Genomic DNA, 17,819 nt, shown 5'->3' with positions numbered 1-17,819 from the left:
TTTGCTCTTTTCCCCAAAAGGTAGTACACATCATTTGGGTGTTTGTGAAAAACATCTCCTGCGCTGTCTCCTTACATGGCTGTCATCTCTTACTTTATAGTTGTCTCTAACATGAAAAATGCTTTTCAAACTTAAAGCAAAGGCTTCTTTTCTGAGGATTTTAAAAACTAAGAACTAATAGAGAAGGGCCTCTTCAGGCAATTTAAATTCAATTTTATGAACTGTTAGCAATTTGAGAATATGGGAGAATAATATTTTCATTGGTTTTTCTAAAAGCATGTAGGATTCTTCAAAAGAAGCTTAGGAATAGCACTACATAGTGAAATATCACCCAGACCATGTTTGCAATCCCCTCCTTGACCCTGCATAGGCTGGTTACCCCTTCTCCTTTGAAGTAACATCTGTGAGCAGTATATCTCCCGCCAAATTTAAAATTTTATTCTCCTTCCATTTCAATCCTCTTCAAAATATTTGCAATGTTAAATCTACTTTCAACAGTAAAACTCCTGCCAACTTCACTGGAATCAGAATATCACCCCAATGTCTCCTCCTCATTCAGAGAATGTGTTTGTTTTGCACTGTCCATCTAAACAGCCCTTACCTCCCAGCCTAGGTAACTCGTCCACTCCTGGATAGCTGGAGGCAGTGCTGCTTGAGCTTTTTTGAGTGCTTCAGCACCTTGTGTGCCACTGCCCAGCAGCCCCTGATCATATGCCACATATACAGCAGCTCCAGCCAGGCTTCCTTTGATAACAAACCTGAAAGGATCAAAAGCAGAACAGTTCAGTTCACATTATGACCATCAGTGCATATGTCTCAGTAGGTTGTGACTGCCAAAAGGAGGGTATTAGTAAAGAAATCTAAGGGTCACAAATACTCTAATGTCTTACTGCAGACAAAAAGCCGCGGAAAAATATCTAGCTACCTTCCTTTTCTTCCTAGGCCAACTGCTCCCCGTTAGCCCCTTGAAACTGTACCTGTCTGCATTTTATCAGTAACAGTTTTCACGAAAAAAAGGCAAAAGTGTCAAGCATCTCAGAGTATCTGCCACTCTGGCACATACCTTTGATAAAAGGAACTAAGGGATTCTGCAGTGGGTAAGTCATCCATGTGCTTCTTGCTGCCTTATTAAGGACAGACACCAATACCTCATTAAGCTCATTAAAGTCCAGTTAACATCTGGCTATGGTGTTTGCATTGCCCAGGCTTTTAAAGTTTCCCAGCAGACTGCATGGTGTGCAGTTTTACAGCTGTAGTGGCAACCTACAAATTGGATGACGGGAAGACAGTATTTGGCCTTTACTGGCAAGTTCGTTATAAATATGAGATCTGAGGAGACCGACTTTTCTAGATTCACAGGACAGAGAATTGTTTTCCCTTTAAAAAAAACAAGAAAAGCTATTGCATGAACAAACAAACCAAAACCTGCCAGACAGTGGTACTGCAGTAGTAGAATATAGGGACAGATACAGCTGTCGAGAGAGGCAAGAAGAGAATCAATACTTAAATTTATGTATTCACACGTATTTTGGGGAAAAGGGATTTCTCTGCTAAAACATACTGTTCGCTCCCAAGAATACCCTTCCGCGCTTCCTCCCTGCCAGTGGGGCTGTATTTCCAGATCTGAGCGTGTTCCCTCGGCAAACGGGCGCCCTTCCGCGGCACGCTGGGTTTAATGTTACGTGTTCATGCTCGCCCCGAAAAAAAACCGCCGCAATCCCGTCCGGCAGGTGAAGACACAGGAGGAGCTGCAGGCCGGGAACCAGCCGGGCGCGGGGGCGGCCGAAGCCAAGGGCGCGGCGCGGAGGAGCGAGGCGAGGCCGGGGCTGCGGGCACGGGCCCGGAGAGCCGGGGAACCCCTGGGAGCCCCTGGAGCGGGAGGCGCGGGGCGGGCGGAGGGAGCAGAGCGGGAAGGGCGAGCGCCGGGCCGGGCTGTGCGGGCAGGGCCGCGGGGACTCACTTGGCGACGGGGACGAGCCGGGCGGCCATGGCGGCAGCGGCGGGGCTGCGGAAGCCGTCACCTGCTCCGGGACGGGAGCTCCGCCCAGCGGCGGCGGCTCGGGGGGCGCGGCAGCGGGGGCCGAGGTTGTGGGGCCGGGAAGGGCCGGGAGGGGCCGTGCTGCTCCCCGCGCTCCCGCGAGGAGAGCGGATCCTGAGCGCCCCGAGGGCGGCTCGCGCCCGCTGTGGCAGTGTCCCCGCCGCCGGTTTGTCGCGGTGTGTCTCAACATGGCGGCAGAGCGGGTTATCCCACTGCGCTTCGTATCCCGACAGGAGCTCGGCCCGCGCGACAGCCCCTTGTCCCCAAGCCTCCGGCCTGTGGACTCTCCCACCGCCTCCCTCCCGCGGTGCGCGGGGGAAAGCGCCGGCCACTCCCAGGTCCGGCTGCTCGGGGTGGCTGCTGTCAACTATGGGCGCCATAATTCTTTAATGAATTAAACGTTCTGTAAGATTAGACGTGAGGGGGTTTGGGGTTTTTTTCTCCTGTAGGCTTGGGGGGAAGTCGCGCTGTGTGGAGGCTGGCTCTGAGTTCAGAGGGCTTTGGCAATTGCCAGTGAAAGATCCTTTTCGTTCTTGACAAAGGTAACTGTGGCTCCCGACTCGGGTGGCGTCTGAGTGAAACCACTCAGGTGGCGTTCTGGATTCTGCACAGGACATTACATGTCTTTTGCAGGTTGGCTCCCGGTATCAGAGAAAGGAGAATACAGTATTTTGGGTGGAGTGCTCAGCTTCCAGACTTCACTTTGTTCTTCACAACTTGGAGGGATATGAAGGCAATTGGAAGAGTGCTTTGTGCTACAGGAGTTGTAGCTGGGCTCATAGCTTTCTTCTGGAAAGACCCTTTTATCCCAGGTAGGCTCATCAGGGGGATGATCTCAAGCTGAAATATAAGTCACAGAAGAGAAGAGGTTGAATTTCCAAACTCTGACCGATGGTCTCATTCCTGCCCATAGTCTTACCAGAGTTGCTTGCTCCAAAGCAATGCTTCATTCCCAGAAACAAAGAGAAGCTTGAAACAAAGAGGAAGACAAAATGGTTTAAGAGCAGGGATTCTGCTGTCTGTCTGGGGAAAAGATGGCACTTTGCCACTGCATTTCTTGTTTTATGTTTTGCTTGCAAACTCCTTGGTGTCAAGATGGATCTCTATAGATGTAAACTGCCCAGCACAAGAAGGCTGACCTGTCTCCAAACTCACAGCAAAGAATAAATGATACGCAGAAGGCTCATAGCCTGGTTTATGTTGCACAGCTTTTCAGAATGTGTAAACCAACTTTATTCTTGAAAGATTTTGGTCTAGCAACCCAGACAAAAAGAATGTGAGACAGCTCGCTTGCATAATGATGTCATTATTCCTTGGCAGTGATAACAAGGTACAGTGGCCACCAGAAACCCACAGTAACAAAGCAACACAGGTCTTGGGCAGTTGGGCCTGGGGGTTTGGTCCATGGTACCGTTAAGTATTCTTCAGGTCAGTCCTGCCTCTTCTAGTTTTGAAGAAGCATCAAGACTTCAGCACTTACATACATCTTTCTGCTTTAGAGCTCTGCCAATAGTTACTAGAGCAGCTCCTCCTCTGCTGCTTCCTTCACTTACTTCTATATCTTTTATTCTCTTTCCCATAAATAAGAGAGCTTGTCTGGTGCCCGTGTTCTCCTGACTGGAGCCAGTGCTGGGATTGGAGAGCAGATGGCGTATCATTATGCCAGATTTGGTGCTGAAATTGTTTTGACTGCTAGGAGAGAAGCTGTGCTGCAGAAGGTAAGAACTTTGTCGTTGTATAAGGGAAACCATAAGAGATTTAGGCTTTTTCCAAAACAACAACAAATTAGTTGTCAGCGTGATAAGTTTTCCTTCAGAATTGTTGTTGGGCATAAACCCAGAAGGGAGCTTGGCCTGTACCGTAAGATTTATATACACTACCTGAAGTTTTTACTGCCTGAATATTTACATGAGGAAATGGTATGAAACTGTGTCAGGGAAAATTCAGATTGGACATTAGGAAAATGTACTTCATTGAGAGGGTGGGGTCAACCAGTCACTGGAACAAGCTCCCCAGGGAGAAGTGGTCATGTCACCAAGCCTGTCAGAGTTGAAGGAACATCTGGACCACAGATGTTAATCATACGGTTTGGTTTGAGGTAGCCCTGTGAAGACAGGGAGTTGGATTCAGTGATCCTTGTGGATCTCTTCCAATTTGAGATATACTATTATTCTATGAACTACAATTCCTGTGCAATATTGTGCAGCTTTTCAGAGTCCAAACTGTTCTATTTATAGCTGTTTTAAGCCTTATTGTAGGTTAAATACTTTTGGACCAGCTCAAATAGGTTAGAACTTCATCTGTAGTTTATAAAATGGGGCAATATTTAGAGATGGTAACTCTTTAACTGCGGGAATATGTGACTTCCAAGGAAAGTTCTTCACTATGAAATGTCACAAAAGGTGATCTGGAGACAGTGAGCATAACAATAGTTCCAAATTCCTGGAAGGCATTATTTCAGCAAATAGCTAAACTGTGTGTCATTACTAGGCACCTTCACGTACTCAACATAGCAAAGGAATTATGAAAGGTGAATACCTTTCCAGGTATTTTGGAACAAAAAGAAGAACTTAATGTAAAGCATAACCCATACTTCAGAAGATTTCTCCTGAAAAAGACTGGCTTTTTTTGGGTGAATCTTCATCCTTTTCCAAGGTAGATTTAATCTGCATCCTGCTAAGAGTTACCTCTATTTAACTGTCTGGTTAAACAAAGTCTGGATGCAAAATGAGTTCTCCGTGGGCTGAATAGCAGTAAATTTAAAATTAAAGTGTGTCTCTGTCCAGAATTGACTCTCACTGACAGAGTATGTGCTTTACAAAGCCCTTTTTTTCTATTCTTTTCCGCCTCCATAATTTTTAATCTTTGGATTTGTATTCTCTTTTAAGGTGATGGAGAAATGCCTGACACTTGGAGCAAAGAAAATATTTTATATCCCTGCAGATATGTCTTCCCCTTCAGAACCTGAAAAGGTGGTTCAGTTTGCTGTCCAAAAGCTGGGTGAGCATCTTGGGCATCTCTTTGGCTTTCAGATATGTAGACAGTTCTCATTCTAGTAGGAGCTTCCTGCTTAAGTTTCCTGAACTGTTCCTCACTGAGAGGGATGTTAAGGACAGGAGGGTGTGCAGTTTGTAAATACCAGGTGAGATGTGGTCATCTTTGTAGTAGCCTTTCATGAGGAGGGCATGTCTTTGCTAGAGGAGAAAAGTATGCAGAAAGTACTTGCTTGCAGTACTCCACTAAAACCACACCCCACAGCGACAGCTGCAGTATCTCACCTGTCACAGGGTACCACATGGACATGTCTGTGCCTAACATGGGTGAGGACCAGCTGCACATATCCAACCCTGAATGTAGTGCCTTGGGTTGAGAGAGACAGAAACTGTGAGGTCTGAAAGCCGTGACCTGCCTCTGTAACAAAGCAAAGGACAAGATATGTCCACTGTTGAGTCCTCATTGTGTCTTCTGAGTTTTTGGTTGGTGCACATTTTGATCACAGCCTACTTTCTGATTGTCTTTTGTGCACCACAGGAGTTGAGTGACTATTGTCTTTTGTCTCTCCACTTTGTCTCATTTGGGTCAGACTGTCATTAGGCAGTGTTTACTGGTATACTCACTGTCTTTTTGTCCATTATTTGAGTGTCTTAATTACTTCATTATGCTCTTGGTTTTCCTGATGTGGGCATCCTAAGAAACTGTGTAAGTGTGCTGTGATCTGGATGACCTGTCAGTCCAGCAGTGCTGTTTCTGCTGTTACATTTCCATACCAATCATAATTTTTCTGTTACAGATTTGTATACTTGTAACTTTGGAAATAGATGTACCACCAGAACTAGGTTCCAAGTCTGAATCACCCCGAAACATCATTTTGGATAGCTGTTGTCAAAGACCAACACCTTTCCTTTCAATTCTACCCTTGAGGAGCAGTCAAAGCTGCTCCCAGATGAGCGTATTTAATCTATCTTCACGGTAAAGCACTTTCTAGCCTTCTGAGGGAGTTCCCGGTTGGTTCAACCCTCCTGCTGGCATTTCTGAGTTCCTTGGTTACTGGTTAGGGGATGGGCCCTTTGTTTGACTGCTTTTTCTCCTGTCCACAGGGGGACTGGATTATCTGGTGTTGAACCACATTGGCATGACCCATTTCCAGATGTGGACAGGAGATGTGGAATACACCCGCTGGCTCATGCAGGTGAGGTTTGCCAGCAGGAAGAGCTCGCCTGGAATTAGGTGAGTCAGGCTTCTCCTGGGACAGCTTTGGGAAGCTCCAAGGCAAATTCAAGTCTATGGCAATGGTTGAAAACAAACCTTTTATTTCATTCATGTTTCAAGTCAAACAGTTTGGAGGCTTTGTTAGTAGAGAGACATTTTGCTCAAGTGTTGTACATTTTGTGAAGAGAAATTTTTGGCAAGAACTGCAAATTTCTCTCTTTCCTTCCATCCTTTTTATCTCTCATTAGCCCCGGACTGTTGGGATCAATAGGTAGTTACAGTTAAGGTGTCTGATTTAGGAAGGCAAATAAGTGAGCAGCAAACACTTCCTGCTAATCTATGGCGAGTACACGTGGCATTGCAGAACACAGCAAAGTTGTTTGAAATGCTGTCTGCCATTTGAATCTCTGTTCACAGAGGTAGGGTTTTCCTATAGAATTACCTTGGTTTCAGGTTTTGGGACCATGGAAATGAAGAGCCGTTTTCTTGATTCAGTCTTCTTAGTTCGGGTGCGTCATACATACCAGTTCTAATTTCGTTTTGGAAGGAGCCTGTTTGCTGGAGAGTGGGAACTTAGGATCACAGGTAAGAGATTCTTACAAGTTAGAGAGCAGTCAAACTCTGAAGAGATGCTGAATTTTATGCTTCATTGTAGTCTGAGCTCAGTCAAGAGAAACTTAAAGGGGAGCAAATTGAGACACGGATATCCTTGTTGCTGGATAGGGATTGCAGAGTAAAGAACAGCATACAGAGAAATCAGGGACAGCTAATTGTATCTCGTCAAGAAATCTTTATGTTAAAAACAAGGAATAACCTTTTCTCTGAAACTTCTCCGTTGCTTTTTATGGAATCTGCAAGACTCATAGATACAATGTTTGTCCCATTTTTACAGAGATGATTTTTCTCTCTTGATGTTTGAAAAGGCAAATCCAAGCTATGCTCCTTTCTATTTCTGACCACTGTATTGACTTTCTGGCTCATGTTTTCAAACCTTCTTCTTCTTCTATGTCTACTTTTATCATTACAGGTGAATTTCTTCAGTTATGTGGCACTTACAACAGCAGCTCTTCCCACCCTGGAGAAGAACAGAGGCTCGCTGGTGGTTGTTTCTTCCCTCACCGGTTAGTGACTTTACCTGGAGTAAGTGCTGGCGCTGTGGAACAACAGTTCCCAGCACATCATATCTCTGTCATTCAACCCCTCAACACATTTTCCAACTATGCATTTTATAGTATGTAATAATATTATAATAAATATGTAATAAATATATGATAATAAGAGTGTGTGTGTATACAAACACACACACGCACACACGCACACACACATATAGGGGCAGCTTCAGGGCAGGTGCTGCTGCTTGGCTAGAACCCCCTGGAGGGGAGAGGGGGTCAGGATGGTGGCTAGCTGTCTTCCTGTTTTCTGGAAGACCTTCTCTGTATTGCACCATTTTTGCATTCCCTTGCAACTTTGTTCTTCGTTTGTCATGTGCCCAGATCTGCTTGTTTGACTTCTGTCCCTCACAGCCAGGCCCACCTCTGCTGCATTTCAGACACAGCATTAAGATCATCCTGCCACTCCCAGGCCTTCTGGCTTTGGCCAGCCTGAATAGCAGGCTGCTGAGCAGCTGCATCTGCTGTACAGGATGGAAAGGCAGGAGAGTCTTTAGTGCATGGTCAGCGGAGCTGCATCGCCTTACACAAGTTCAGACTTTGGGTCATCCCTGCCTTGTTGATGCAATGTGCCAAGGAAATGTCATGGCCAAAGACCCCAGCATGCAACCCAGTCCCTGTGTTTGCATGTTATGGGGGAGGGGAAGGCTTTTTAGTCCAGCATGTGACCTGGTTACTGTGTAAGTTAAAAGAAATTTCCTTCCCTTATCCACACATGTGGTGGCTTTTGTGCTGAGATTTGTTTGCACAAATTGGTATAATCGTCTAAGTACTTGCATGGGACTAGAAATAGAGGGGAAACTCACCTGAACAGAATGTGAGTTGATGCAGTATGACAAAGCCTACATCTTTGCCCAGATTCCCTAACCATGGATTCTCCTTACAGCCAGTTTCCTGGCAGTTTCCATTCTCTCCTTTCCCTTTCCAGGGAAAATACCCACTCCCTTCACCACTTCTTATTCTGCCACCAAGTTTGCACTGGATGGATTCTTCAGCTCATTGCGCCATGAACTCATCATGCAGAAAAGAAACGTCTCTGTCACACTGTGCATCCTGGGTCTGATTGATACTGATACAGCATTGCAGAATACCAGGTGTGTATTTGGAGGAGGATGCAGGAATCTGGGAGGAAGTGTGTCTGCAGGAATATGTCTCTTCTTGAAAGCATGCAACAAAATGCACCACAACTGTGTTTGAGTTGGTGTGTGAATCTCTTTGGATGTGCAAGAAAACTAGTGGGAAGTGTGCACTCGTTTGGGTACATCACAGGGGTTGTGCATATCCGCCTCAGCATTGAACATGAGCATGCAGAGCCCTGTGGCAGAGTTAAAACCACACCAGGGATTGACTGGCTTTGATCCTCTGACCATTTCTTTCCAGGGGCAAAGTGCACATAAGTGCTTCGCCTGCTCCTGAAGCTGCACTCGCCATCATCCGGGGAGGTGCTACACGCGTGCAGGAGGTTTTCTACCCCTGGTGGCTGCAGCAGGTGTGCTGCCTCTGGGTTTTGTTCCCCAGCAACCGGGGCCAGGTTTTAAGGAGTTACTATAACTACAGCAGTCCTTAAAAGATGCCCAGTTTGTCTCCTCTCCCATCCTATATCCCTTTTAACTACATTCCCACCATCCCACTAAGCCTCCTATTGGTGTCAAGCAGGAGCAGGGCAGCAGTGGTGGCAAAGTAACTTTAGCTCTTTTCCTAAGACTACTCTTGGTTTCCCTCTCATCCTGCTTTAGCCATGGTTCTGATGTTGCTAGCTGTGAGTTAGAGATCTTCGCTGTTCACTCTGTCTTAGCCCTCCTCCCATCTCCCCTCCTTCAGCCTCGCCTGTCTGCTTTTACTACATCCAGCCTTCTCTCAGCTCTAGCTTTAACGTCTGTCTGCACACTCCTGGGACATTCTGCTCCTCTGCTTTTTCGATTCTGTGAACCTTCTTGTTTCATATAAGTAGAATTTTAATCTCTGTTTTAATTAAACAGTTTTTTAATGTGTTGGTATTACATGTTGATGCTTCCTCTATGAAAGAATACTGGTCACTTGGATTCTGTGGGCATAGGCCTGTTGGTAGACATTTGCTGACTGCATGGGACCTGTTAAATCAGCCCCAGGGCTCTGGTAATGTCTTCAAGTGCAAGCATTGTGCAGTAAGTGAAAGCAGGTGCAACTAACAACATGAAGTAGAGCTCCAGTTACTTAGCAAGTAAAACTTTTATTAAATAAATTCAGGATTTTTTTTTGACCAGAGTGAAGAATTTGACATTGACAAAGCTTGTATCGCACCTGCAACATTGTACAGTCACATCAGTAACTGTGATGGAAGAAATTGTAAATGCTTGTTTTAAACCAGCTTGACCTAGGATTTCCAAAGTCCTTTTTTTCCCATTTTGCATTTGTTGGTCTTTTTTCTTTTTTTTTTTTTTTTTTTTGTTCAAAATTAGACTAAGTTTAAACTTCATGAAATTACTTGTAGCAGAAATAAAGTACATTATACAAATCACATACATAATAGATGTTAAGTATAAAAATGGTATTTACAATAAGTAAACATGGACTATAGAAACACACAGACTCACACAGCTTCATTCATCTCTCATAAACTCTCAGCATCAGATACAGAAGGGTAGTTGAGGAGATGTGAAGGTACTTATAGAACTGTGCCACACACACCTGAACAAAGGGAAACTGGAGGAGAGTGAGAGTTGGCCAAGATTCTCTAAAATCCCCATGGCTCACTTCAGTAATAATTGCATCAACCTTTCCCCACCAACCCTTTATTCATGTTTCACTGCACGCACACCCCCACACCCACCCACCCAAATGTTTGTGGTACCTTATCAAACTCTGGAATATTGAAATTAATCAGTCATTAATCACTGTGGAGTTGGTTGGTTTGTTTTGTCTTGCTTTCCTTATTTTTGTAGAAACTTACGAGATTGTTTCCAACTGTTAAAGGGATGTTCCTTGTCAGTGTGACAACCCCCCCCACTCCCCGAGATCTTTTCTAAATCAAGCTCTGAACTACATTCTGTGCATAAGAGTGTTGTGTATATAGCTGTCCATATATATATATATATGCTGCATAATGTATTATCAGTCTCTTGGAGGGAGTGCTGGGAAAAATGAAAAAACAGAATGACAACCCTCTTTCATCATATTATCCTTGCACCTGCTGGGGAAAGCTTTGCAAACAGGTGCGTGAGGTGAGTCTTCTTGCTGAATTCAGAGGGAGAAAACGTCCTGTTTCATCTGGGAATAAGTACTGCTCACTAAGCAGCTCTGCTATGTCGTTCAACCCCCTCAACACATTTTACAGCTTATGGAAAGCATTAGCTTATCTGACACGGGGAGGCAGTGTGTAGCCCCCAGGAGGATTCTGTAACTGTTTTGAAGATTGCATCTGCTCATACTATTATCTTCTCTTGCCTTCATCAAGAAAATGCTGTTACCATGGAGAACTATGAAACACAGATCTATGCCATGTGTGGGGAGGCAGTACAGTTCCTGTAGGTAAAGTGACTGGTTTCCTGTGCTCTCAGTCTAATCGGGGAGTTGTCAGGATGGGGTCTGGCACCAAATTCCAGGAGCTTTGTCTGCAGAAGCCCTGGGAAAGGTAAGACTGAGAGCTCTTGAGATCCTTAACCAGGCTGGTGCTACAGTGGATGAGTGACTCGAGCTGAGCATCTGACTGTGCCCTAATCCTGGAGGTATGTATTTCTCCTCCTTCTTGCTAATGTTGAGCAGAGAGATGATCCTCTCTTTCTCCCTACCCTCTGGCACCCTCCCCCTCTCTCTCCCCAAGCATCCTCTCAAAATGTTCAGGCCTATCTGCAGTGTGTGCTGAGAAGACACTGTTGCAAAGGTAAACCCCAAACGTCCAATACCTCTTGCAAGCAGTCAGTCTGAAAAGTTTGGTCCTGTGAGCCACTTTAAAAAAAAAAATAGAGACTGTATATATATGTATATTTGTCTATGAAAAGGCCAGAAACGGAGCAAGAGGGAGGGAGGGATGGGACTAAACTTCCATACATCACTGCATTAACCTAGAGACACACCAGTGGGTTTTCTTGGTCCATGTACTCCAGCCATACCCCAAGAGGAAGAGGCTTATGTCCCCAGGGGCTGCTGGTTTGCTGGTCCCTTTGCTATGCACCACATTAGCAGCAAATATGAGTTGGTCGTGGCAAGAATCTTCCTCCTGGGCAGATATTAAGCCTTCTCTTTAATTGCGTGTCTTGGAGAGGAGGGGAAGAGGAAGATAGGGTGGGTAGGTGGGAAGCAGAGGAAGGAAAGGAGTGGTGTCAAAAGAGTCGATAAATTTACTGGCCTTTCTGTAAATCAACCTGAAGCAGAAATTCTTCCTCTGGACTTTCCTTTCACCTGAACAGAAAGGGAGGAGGGAGGGAATTGGGAGATTAGGAGGACATCTATGCAAGCCTCAGGCTTTCAGTTGCTGTTGCTTAAACATGAAGGACTATGACCCAAATTAGATCAGCTGTCCCTTGCTCCCTGTCTGTAGGCTGGCAGAAGCCAGCTCTTTGGCAGCAGCTGTTGTGTCAGGCAGGTCTTCTGTGGTCCTTAAGGGTCTCACCTTTTCTCTGCTTATCTGTGATCCCTGTGAATCATGGGATTATCCTTTCTTACCCCAGAAAGCATTCTCTGCAGACTAACTTCAGGCCCATGTAACAATTGAAAATTGGCTTTTAAAACCTTTTTAGGCAGACAAAAGCTTTGGGGGAGCAGTTGGACAGTAGACTGAAATCTTGCTTAGACCACAAACAGAACCCATCTGCCTGTCAGGGCCCTGAGTGCACTAAAAGGCCTTAATGAACTTGACCAGCCTCACCTGCAATTCCTGTCCACCCTGCCCACAGCTCCAAGTCTCATTATAGCTCAGGCCTGTGTCATCAGCCTTTGTCTGATCTACATTGTGGAAATTCCAGTCTCCACCTGTCCACGGACATGTCCTGTCCATGGATCTAATTACCTGGACTTCAACCCTTGGATTGTGTTCCCATCTTGATGTTTGATCTGTTTACTACTGACATTATAGACCTGCCTGGCAATCACTGCGCTATGTTTGACCCTATTTACCTTCACCAGATGTGATCCTGATCTTGACCTGCAGATTGACACTCTGGCTTGCCTTTGGGCTTGCCTCATTGCCACAGATTTGCCTGATGATCTAGACTGTTGAACCTGGCCATCATCTCTGGGCCTGCTCTGGTCACCTTGCTCGGGTGCTGGGACTGGGCCCTGGCAGGTGAGGCCACTGCCCCACTAGCTGTACTACTGCCTTCAGCTTGTGGCTCCCCACTTCCAGACCCTGCTGTCCTGACACTGGCCAGCACTGCACAGAACTGTGCTATGATGGTGCCAGCTTTACCTTGTGCTGTAGAAGTGACTCCTGCTTGTTTACTGCTGTCAGTAGGGATGGTTAGCATCCTTGGGCCGTTTTAACTGGACCTTCAAGCGTTTCATGCCAATCTGGAAGCCATTCATAGCCTGGATAGCAGTCTGTGCACTGGATGGGTTGTCAAAGCTTACAAAACCTGAAGGACAGGACACAGGCATGGATAACAACGGCAGTGTTGGTGCCATGCCCAATAATAACTGTCATCAGTATCTATCATGCTTCCCTCGCCTGCTGGTGTCAGCACTTACCAAAACACTTGCTCTGGTTGGTGGCACGATCCATGAATACCTTAGAGGAAATGATATTGCCAAAAGGCAGGAACATCTGCATCAACTCGTTGTCTCCAAACTCCTGAGGGAGATGGTAGATGAAGAGATTGCAGCCTTCAGGACCTGCAGATATGGGGCAGTGGGGAAGGACAAAACAGAAAACCCCAAAGGGAAGGGGAAGAAAAATGGGCTCAACTCACAGCACAGCACTGGAGGAGAACCCTAGCACTGCCTCCGCTCCCCAGAGGATTCTGAGGGCTGTCTAAGAGCAACTGGGAGGTAATATACAAAGCTGAAGTTTCTGGAGAGCAGCTTCACTTTCAAAGCTTATCTAGTTCCCAGATAGGGTGCTGGACACAACAACTCTATGATGGTCTGGGTGCTGTTTTGATGGAAGGAACTCAGCTGAGGTAAGAGTTCCTCGTTCATAGCTCTCCCAGTCCTAGGAGAGCAGCAGACACTGCTACGTGAAAGCTGCTCCTCTGGCATTCCCTGCCCACAGTTAAGGCACTGGTTGCCTTCAGTCCATAAGCTACAGCCTTAATCCTCTCCTGCCATACATCCCATTTATGGGCTGACCTGGTCCTGTCTACTCCTTCACTTGCTCCTTGTGAGCCTGATGAGCACAAGAAGCTGCTCCCTCCCTGACACCTGCTGTAAGAATCAGGAGCAGAGAGAGAATGCCTTTGCCTCCAAATTCTATTTAGGCCATAAGTTTTCAAATAAGTTGAAAAATAAACTCAGAAGGCTATGAAGGCTGAAAAGAGAGGAAAGTACATTAGGAGAGGCTAGTTTGACTGGTACCACTGTGGTTCTGGCATCAGTAAAGATAGAGAGGGAGTGCTCTTTTCCCCTGACTGTGTAGGGAAGGTGCTGACTCTATCCCTTGGATGTGAAAGCTTGGTGTTCTGGTGCCTACTGTCCCCTTTGTACCTGGCAACATCTGGCCAGGGACAAGCTCAGGAATTATGCATAACAAGCATCCTGTGAACTTTTCTAGTCCACTCACGGCAGAGATGTGGTTGTTTCCATAGCCCAGTTCCAGTATCAAAGATTAGCGGACAAAATTAGTGGTCTCCTCTCCATTGGTTCTGTGGTGCAGAAGATGAGCTACACAAATCCCACCCATGTCTTGGGACACACATAGTCCCACTCTGAACCTCACCTTCTCGTTGCTGCTGCTGCAGGATGGGAGGTTGCTGAGGGATGCTCTGTGCAATGGGGGTGATGGTGGTGGTCGGATACACAGCTGTAGTCCACAGATAGAACAAACCATTTACCTGAGGATCTAGTCAGCCACACAAGGGCCTGAGGGAGACAAGGGAAGCTGGTACCTGCATACTGCTGAACTCCTGTGAAGGTTGGGTGCAAAGTCTCTGCTACTGAAGGGCTCTGGGCTGCAGAGAGAAACGTAATCAGAATCAGTCGTGCATTTCGTGTGTGTGTGTGTAGTGTTGTTTCCCACCCCCTGCCCCCAAGTTAGTGGCTGGCAAGGAGCTAGACAAGTATTCTCTGTGGGAAATCCAGAAAAGAGGAATTAATTGCAATTCCTCAGGTCTCTGGATGGTGGGGAGTTCTCCTGCTCTCAATACCTGAATATGGCACAAGGCCATTGGTGTAAACTGTTTCCAAGGCTGGATGCCCATTGGGGAATGGTACCACTCCAGTGAATCCATTTGAAATTGGTGCTACAAGTCCTGGCATGGCTGCTGTTCCCAGGAGAGGTGGTGAATGTAGCCCTGTAGAACAAGAAGAGAGGGCATCCCGTGAAAGTCAAGGTCCCACAAAGCCCATGTTCCAACCTTCCATCTGCCTGGCTAGGCTGCTGTGTATGAAGCTATTATCTCTTCTAGTTGGCATGTGGAGATGACAGACTAGTGCTGGAGCCTTCACAAAATTAAGAGGCAGCACCAGTGAGAAGAGTGTGCAGCACTGCTAGTCCTAACTGCTCTCAGAGCTTTGGGATGGAACATTTTTAATCTGGGTTTGTGCAGCACCTAGCATGATGCATGCCTGTTCTTGATGGGCGTTCAAACCCAAATATGCATTATTACTGTGGGATGATGATAATGAATAATAGCACTGCTGACCTCAGAGTCAAGTGCAATCCTGGGAACCCTGTCCTTCTTAACTATATCAAAGGGAAGAACTGCAGCAAAAATGAACAACAGCAGGGCAAGAGAATGTATATTGAGCATGTGAGGGTGACAGGGAGGTTGCAGAAGTTTATGCAGACTAGAGACTGCTGTGCTCAGAGGCTCCATTGTTAGAAAAGAGCAAACTAATCCACATGCTGCCGTAGGAACTGTTTTACCTGGGTGGGCACTGTGCCAAGTGCTGGGGCAGGAGGCTCACTGGCAGTGAAGGACCTGCTGCGTCCAGGCCCTCACCTGATGCTGGTGCAATGGGAGCAGCTGGCAGCCCGTTGAGACTGACGGCACCGATCTGCTGGATGTGGCAGGGGGAGAAGGTAACGCCTGGGTTCACGTAGCTGCCATGGGAAGCGGAGAGAACCGTTGTCTGCTGCTGCATCAGCTGCAAGGCAGGACCGTGCAGTCAGGGCCCAATGCTGCCCAGGGCCTCCTGTTGCCAGGGCCCATGGCGGCCGTGCCGGAGCTGGGCGAGGCTGCACAGGCCAGCCCAGCCACTGCCTTCGCCCTCCACAACCAGGACCAGGGCCAAGCTGGAGCTGCAGCCTTGCCACGTCCCCCACCCCCACCTGCCATTGTGCGTCACCAGGCTCCTGCCACCTGCCCTGGAGCTTCCCACGACATGACCAGGCCTGCCAGGGTGGGCAGCAGCAGCACCATCCTCTGAAGGCCTGTGCTGTGCCCGGCTGACAGTCCCCATGCCCAGGGGCCCACAGATCCTGGCAGCCATGTACCCATGCAGTGGCTGCCCGTCGAGGCAGGACAGTGGCCTGGGCCCGGCCACATGTGAAAGCCCCCGAGAGCCAGGCACAGCTTCCCATCCTTCAGCCAGGGGACACGGCTCAGTGGGCATCCCAGTCCACACAGCCAGTGCCATGGCTGGGCAGCTCTTCCCATGTCTCACCCTCCAAATGCCAGCAGCTTGAGGGGTTTTGGCTCACTCAGCTGTGCACCGGGGCATTGGGATGGGCCCCTTTGGCTCAGAGAGCTCCTGCAATGAGGAAGGGAGCAGGGAAGGGGTGTGCTCCTGGCACCCAGCAATACTGTCTCCCCACAGGCCCTTCTCTCTGATCACTTCTCCTGGGACAGTGCCAGGTATTAAATAACACAGCTTTGCCTTGAGGAACAGGGTCCAAATTCCTCTGCTTTTGCCCCATCTCAACAAGCAGATCGTGCTGCTGGGAGAGCTCACTCTGGCACAGGCACCCTGCTGTGCAACCGGGTGTCTGTCCAGGCCCAGCTCTTATGTCATGCTTTGCAGCAGAGGTCTGCTCCATGATCCACTGAGCTCAGCCTTTCCTCTGGCAGTGGCCTGTACCCTGGGATCAGAGGATGTCAGCTCCTTATGGTCCCACCATAACACACCTGCCCAGGCAGAGATGCACAGTACAAAAGGAACGGTGGGGGTGGGACACGAGGTTGGGAAGAGGGTTAGGAGTAAGAAGAAAAAAATCCTTCTGGTCCTATTTGACCATCAGTGGGTGCAGTGGCAACAAAGACTTAGTTCTGGATGCAAAATTATCCAGCCCCTTTATAAGCCTTGTCTTCCCCATCAAGGAAGAACAGCAGGGGAGGCACAGGTATGGCTCTTTGGAAATTGTGGTTTTCTCAGGAGGTGCTGAGGGGTGACACAAGGCAAACCCCAAGAAAACAACACAAATCTTCCTTACATTGCCACATCCCACTGTCTGCTTTGCAACATACACAGCTTTCAAGTAACCTACCTCATCCACAAATGGGTGGGCCAGTTTGGCCCAGGTCTCAGCTGAAGAATCTGGTAACTCTGAAAAGTTCATGGCTGGCTAAACCTTCTCTTGATTTCCTTCACACGGAAGCTGATAATTATTCTTGCATAAAAAGAGGAATTTCATGGCACTGCTGTTTCTGTAACCTGGTATAAGCAAAGCCACTGAGGTGAAACTTGCTCTGCAATCCACTGCTGGGACAGGGTTGAGGCCTTTTTAGGAAGAAGTGGACACCACAAAATGGGGTCTCCATGGGCAGATGGACTGACAGCACAGGGGTTCACTGCTGCACAACTCCAGAAAGCAAGTGCCCTGCTATCATCTGTCTGTTTGCCACCCCATCATCTTTGGCACAACTCTCCTGAAGCTGGACTCACATTACTGGGAGCCACTCACCCTAAGCCAGGACTGGGGCAAATTGTGGCCTTCCCGGGAGCACAGGACTCTGCTGAGGAAAGTGTCTCTGTGCAAGCAGCCTGCACATATTCCTAGTCCTGCCTTCACACTGTCCCCATTCAAGGGTGCAGAAACCAACACGTTCCTTACTCACTGTGTGAATATTGATTTTCTTTTTCGTCATTAATGCCTGTTCTGTGCCAGGCTCTGGCTGGACCAAGACTTGTATCCAACTGCATATGCACCAAACCGGCATTCTGAAATTGTTCTCATTACTTACATAAAATTACCATAATGAACCGTAAGAGCAGAAAGAAAAGGGGTGGAGGTGTGAACAAATTATATTTTGTGTTTGGAACTAACTAACATAACTGACTTATAATATACAAGAAATATTCAAGCATTATAAACACTTAGTAAATTGTACTGG

The 17,819-nt window shown here is 47.2% G+C and overlaps 3 protein-coding genes across 6 annotated transcripts in view; 1 reads left to right on the top strand and 2 right to left on the bottom strand.

Annotated features, from left to right (window-relative positions):
• The window catches only part of MICOS13 (mitochondrial contact site and cristae organizing system subunit 13), a 3,946-nt gene extending 1,858 nt beyond the window's left edge, over nt 1–2,088 (bottom strand). The window contains exons 1-2 of the mRNA XM_027631103.1: nt 1,961–2,088; nt 602–758 (exon numbers count right to left, since the gene is read on the bottom strand). Of these exons, the coding sequence (XP_027486904.1) occupies nt 602–758; nt 1,961–1,989 (186 nt within the window). The 5' untranslated portion in view covers nt 1,990–2,088. The remainder of the gene's footprint in view (nt 1–601; nt 759–1,960) is intronic.
• A 7-nt stretch (nt 2,089–2,095) lies between these two features.
• Nucleotides 2,096–9,413, top strand: HSD11B1L (hydroxysteroid 11-beta dehydrogenase 1 like). Of its 2 annotated transcripts, none has more exons than XM_027631100.1 (8): nt 2,096–2,580; nt 2,672–2,850; nt 3,626–3,756; nt 4,927–5,038; nt 6,136–6,227; nt 7,275–7,368; nt 8,303–8,510; nt 8,797–9,413. In XM_027631100.1, exons 2-8 carry the CDS (start codon nt 2,766–2,768, stop codon nt 8,981–8,983), a joined length of 909 nt encoding a protein of 302 aa, XP_027486901.1. In that variant the 5' UTR covers nt 2,096–2,580; nt 2,672–2,765; the 3' UTR covers nt 8,984–9,413. The 2 variants fall into 2 exon arrangements, with proteins under 2 accessions (XP_027486901.1, XP_027486902.1); XM_027631101.1 differs by having other exon boundaries at nt 2,098–2,580; nt 8,345–8,510.
• A 192-nt stretch (nt 9,414–9,605) lies between these two features.
• Nucleotides 9,606–16,245, bottom strand: LOC113940036 (CUGBP Elav-like family member 5). Of its 3 annotated transcripts, none has more exons than XM_027631099.1 (8): nt 16,153–16,245; nt 15,489–15,633; nt 14,691–14,837; nt 14,433–14,495; nt 14,264–14,347; nt 13,078–13,221; nt 12,800–12,965; nt 9,606–11,793 (listed from the first exon to the last, which is right to left on the bottom strand). In XM_027631099.1, exons 2-7 carry the CDS (start codon nt 15,628–15,630, stop codon nt 12,838–12,840), a joined length of 708 nt encoding a protein of 235 aa, XP_027486900.1. In that variant the 5' UTR covers nt 15,631–15,633; nt 16,153–16,245; the 3' UTR covers nt 9,606–11,793; nt 12,800–12,837. The 3 variants fall into 3 exon arrangements, with proteins under 3 accessions (XP_027486900.1, XP_027486899.1, XP_027486897.1); XM_027631098.1 differs by lacking the exon at nt 16,153–16,245 and adding an exon at nt 15,983–16,100; XM_027631096.1 differs by lacking the exon at nt 16,153–16,245 and having other exon boundaries at nt 14,437–14,495; nt 15,489–16,100.
• Nucleotides 16,246–17,819: the final 1,574 nt, after the last annotated feature.

This window comes from Corapipo altera, unplaced genomic scaffold (genome assembly GCF_003945725.1).
Source record: "Corapipo altera isolate COAL_440 unplaced genomic scaffold, ASM394572v1 61320, whole genome shotgun sequence".
In the NCBI taxonomy this organism is placed as follows: domain Eukaryota; kingdom Metazoa; phylum Chordata; class Aves; order Passeriformes; family Pipridae; genus Corapipo; species Corapipo altera.
The sequence above is the reverse complement of the archived record's forward strand: the minus strand, read 5'-3'. Positions and strand labels throughout refer to the sequence as shown.